The sequence below is a fragment of the Trachymyrmex septentrionalis genome, unplaced genomic scaffold (genome assembly GCF_001594115.1).
Source record: "Trachymyrmex septentrionalis isolate Tsep2-gDNA-1 unplaced genomic scaffold, Tsep1.0 scaffold97, whole genome shotgun sequence".
NCBI lineage: Eukaryota > Metazoa > Arthropoda > Insecta > Hymenoptera > Formicidae > Trachymyrmex > Trachymyrmex septentrionalis.
The window spans coordinates 2,760,754-2,765,122 of NW_017306160.1; the positions used below are offsets into that span (position 1 = coordinate 2,760,754).

Consider the following 4,369-nt stretch of genomic DNA (forward strand, 5'->3'; position numbering starts at 1 on the left):
CTTTTTTCCAAAACATTTTTCTTCATTAATGAAATATTATCCATATTGGAATTTATACAAAGAGAAATAATTTATTTTACATCTAGCATAATACACAAAAAATCTACATATATTTCTTACATATTTGAAACAAATCAAATAAATGGTATTACAATACATACACACACACACACACACACACACATATATATATATGTATGTATGTATAATGTTCGCGATATTTTATCATTGTTCTTCACAGATCTTTATAAAATCTATATATATAATGTGTAAATAAGATCGTATAAATAATTGTACGAGAGTGTATGACATATATTAAATATACTTTAATCTCTATTGTATACGTTTCCGCTTTTTCGGTGAGACAATTTTCAGCATACTGACCACCGGTGCTTCAAAAGCGATTGACACTATAAATGACAATGCGTACGACAGCGATAGCTGCCCCAGAAATGTTATCATCTGAAAAATAAAGTGTTTTATGACAATCCGCTGTTAATCATTGATCATACAATTTTTTTCTTAGCTGCAGACTTACCATTATGTCCTTGCCTAAGTGTAACGGAGAGTCTAGATTCATAGCGGTTAGACGAATCACAAGCGGATGAACTAGATAGGAGCAGTAAGTCACTCTGCTGAACGGATATAAGAGCGGCCACGATAGAATCTTATTTACGTATCCTGAAACAGTACTGATTTAATATTTCAGTGTAGTTCATACAAATTGATCAGTCTAATATTTATTATAGTTAATCCGCTGATTGATCAACAAATATGTATTTAAATACGAAGCGCCTTACCGATCCGAGTATTAAGATGTTGAACTACTATATAATATACATTCATTTAAATTAAATTAATTTTCAGAAATAATTTTTCAGAAATATGTATTTATTTCTCACCGCCGTAGCCAGTACTACATGCTATTACGATCCACGCTAAGCCTAGCGCCCACGCGCTGTGACTCAAAGATGAATACGCAGCTCCAGTGACTGGTGTAAGCTCTGTCTCATATAGACCATAAAGCAAACTTAAGAGACACGCAGAAGACAAGAGCCATCCAACAACGACGGTAGTCTAGAAATGATAATGTCTAAAATCTTTTCTAAGTAATAGAAACTAAGTTTATAATTTTGCATTAAGGAAGAATGTTCAGGCAATACAAGGGTCATAAAGACCTAAAAGATATAATCATAATCTTTCACAGTTTTTAAATTGTTTTAGACATGTTCGTTGAATTTATTTTCTCTCGGAAACAACATACCTTAGACATTTTCACTTTACAATCAGTCTTAAAGAGAAAGTAGCCGACACTCATGCCGATCAGATAAGGACCTAATCTTGTCCACGGTTTATCGTAGATTTTGTCGAAGAGGGCCAACGGATCGTCCATGCTCGGCATATGATTATTAACTAAAGCGATATAGCCAGTAGTTATCCATGAGCTTACTAACAAACCAACTAACGCGGAAGCTGCGATTTTGAAGTGATTCGTAGCCAGTATCAAAATCACTCCACCCACAATATAGAACTGTGTATCGTCCGCCAAATACCAGCTCCAGAGCATACACTGTAATATTACAATGTAAACTTACATCTTTGTTTGATGGAGATAAAATAAGATTAGCAAATCTCTAAAAAAAGATCAATTAAAAAAGACTAATATAGAGATCAAATTAAAATTAGAAAGATAAATAGCATGAAATTAAAATTCTATATCATATAATTATTTTTATAAAATATTGCATTATAAAAATAATTATGCAGCCAACATCCGAAAGTATAAAGAATTATGAATTCTGTAATAGCGAATAAATAAAAAAAAACACACCATTTGATCGACGGGAAACCAAGTATTAATATAGAGCAAATTTCTCCACCAATAATTGGGACAGTTATAGTGATCTGCTGTAGGAGGCTCAAAAACGGAATTTGTGTAGAAATACTTCATCGAGATCTCTACTACACCCAGAATAAACATATACGGCGTGGTGAGCCTACAAAATCGATAGACAAGGAGCCCAATAAATTTTAGGGTGCCTGCGGCGAAGCCTCGCGTGCCCTGCGTGAGTCTCTTTAGATCTCCCTTGGCATTGGTTCTGAAATACAGAAAGCTCACGAGCAAACCGCCCATGAAGAAAAATGTATCAACGCTGAAAGCGCCGTTTGTGATGGTCTGGAAGAGGAATCGCTTCTCTACCACTTTGCGATACTCCATGTTATCCGAATACTTAAAAACGATAATGCATGTATGCCCAAGAATGACCCAGGCCATCGATATCGCTCGGAGTCCGTGAACAGTGCTAATTGTATCACTGCCAACATTACGGTCGCAGATAATCTTCACATTAGCAGGAACGGAGAAAGAAAGTAGAAGTTCTTCAAAAATACCTGCAAAAATAATAAAAAAGTTGAAAGGTACGTTATATCGCAACGGATATACTAATTAAAAAGAACAAAATTGTATCACGTATATAATTTATATAATTTTAATCTGAATAAAAAAAGGAATAATCTTATAATTATTAATTTCCGTTCTATCTTTCTGCTTTGATTTAATCATTTAATTTTTATGATTGAAATTAGAAAAAAGAATACTTTGAATATGGATATGTTATAACATATAAGTGTAAGTTTATTATTTAAGTAATTCTTTTTATATCTTTATTTTTAATTAATTAATTTAGTAAATTAATTGTATATTAATTGTATTAAATTAAATCAATACAAATTAAAAACAGACGAAGAAAAATTTAGTCTTGCTTATAATTTTATACAGAATAAATGTTAAATTTTGAAGTTTTCGTAAATTATTATAGATTTCTTAGAAATATACATTTTAATTTTAGTTTGTCCTTTATGATATTTCTCGGAATATTTCTACATTTAATGAATAAGACAATTTAACATACTAAGATGTTGCTCTTCTTTGGTAGACGGTTGCAAACCATTCTCGAGACCATTGTTATTATTGATCGACTGCACACCATTGCTATTAGAATCTGCCACTGGAACAGGAAGGTAGACTTCACCTTGAACGGCTACGGAATATAATATATCATGTGACTTTTAATACCGTCCTTGTCTTGTCTGGTCTGTAAGTCGTGCATTATTAATTTGTATTTCTATGGTATGAGATATCTATTACTATGTTAATTGTTTTTTTTTTAAATTGTAATATTTCTAAAAGAATTACTATAGTATGAATTAGTATAATAATAACAATGATTTTTCTCAAAGTAGTTATTATATTACTGAAACCAAAACTACATTTTGTCTCGTGCATTTATAATTCTATAATTCTATAATTTTCAGTTTACATAATCTTTTAGATTTCTCGTATTTTTTTCTACTTACATGATTTCTTATTTTTCCGGAATAGATGTCTCTTTAAAAATTAGTTTCCAAGATTAAAACCTAACGATTTTAATTCTATGTATGTATATTAATAATAAAATCTTGTTTATTTAATTTAAAAAATTCATCTTTCTTTAATAAATTTTAATTTAAAATATTTAAAAATTCATAAAGAAATATTTAATATAAAAAGACTGAAGATCAAATTTTTAAAAGAACAATTAAAAAAATAATTTTAAATTGATTAAAGAATCTATACACAAAAAATGCATGAACGCTCTATAATATTTCTTTATAAGGAGCAAGAATTTTCATTATTTTAATATATTTATACTACCTCGTTCCAAATGATACAAGTAATAGTAAATGATTAACATGATTAATAGGTGATCAAAAAATTCTTAGACATGAATATTGACTTTTTACCGTTTATGACCTTCCGATCGCCATTAGTAAGATGATCGAGTTTTCCATGTTTCTCCAAATCATAGATTACATTGCTCTTACAGACTGCTTTTTTCGATAGATAATAATCGTATCCGGTGCCAAGAATCATCAATATTAGAACCACCATACTGACACCGCTAAAATGTATTAAATTCTAATTTTTGCATCTTGTTGCTTGCTTGTGTATATTTAATCAACAAAATATATCAATACTTATCTTTTAATATATAACAATGTTAATAAAGGCCATATATAAATTATATTACATAAATTTTATATATTTTTGTCTTTGCAAAATATGACTTGTTTTTTGTGATAATCAAATAGTCAAATGCAAGTAATTGTAAATAGCTAAGAATGTTATTTTCATAAACTTACGATAGAACCCAGAAAACTGGATCTGTGTACATATTGTATGAAATATGCTGGTCTCTGACTTTTTCAATCGTCGAATGCTTCGCTGCAAATTCGCTTGCGGCGAGTTTCCCGATCACGGCGACGTCAGAAGCAGTGCATGAGAACGGCAGACAAACGCCCAAGTGAATCAGTTTTGTCTAACGAGACA

General features: G+C 30.5%; 1 protein-coding gene across 2 annotated transcripts in view; it reads right to left on the reverse strand.

Moving 5' to 3' along the window:
- Window positions 1–273: 273 nt before the first annotated feature.
- LOC108756233 (nose resistant to fluoxetine protein 6) overlaps window positions 274–4,369 on the reverse strand; it is a 16,913-nt gene continuing 12,817 nt past the window's right edge. Inside the window, exons 3-10 of one of the 2 annotated variants that reach the window (XM_018499867.1) lie at window positions 4,183–4,358; window positions 3,784–3,941; window positions 2,913–3,008; window positions 1,832–2,391; window positions 1,265–1,570; window positions 903–1,077; window positions 539–681; window positions 274–462 (exon numbers count right to left, since the gene is read on the reverse strand). In XM_018499867.1, coding sequence (XP_018355369.1) covers window positions 334–462; window positions 539–681; window positions 903–1,077; window positions 1,265–1,570; window positions 1,832–2,391; window positions 2,913–3,008; window positions 3,784–3,941; window positions 4,183–4,358 — 1,743 coding nt within the window. In that variant the 3' untranslated portion in view covers window positions 274–333. Of the gene's footprint in view, window positions 463–538; window positions 682–902; window positions 1,078–1,264; window positions 1,571–1,831; window positions 2,392–2,912; window positions 3,042–3,783; window positions 3,942–4,182; window positions 4,359–4,369 lie in introns of both variants that reach the window. The other variant, XM_018499866.1, reaches the window with a different exon arrangement.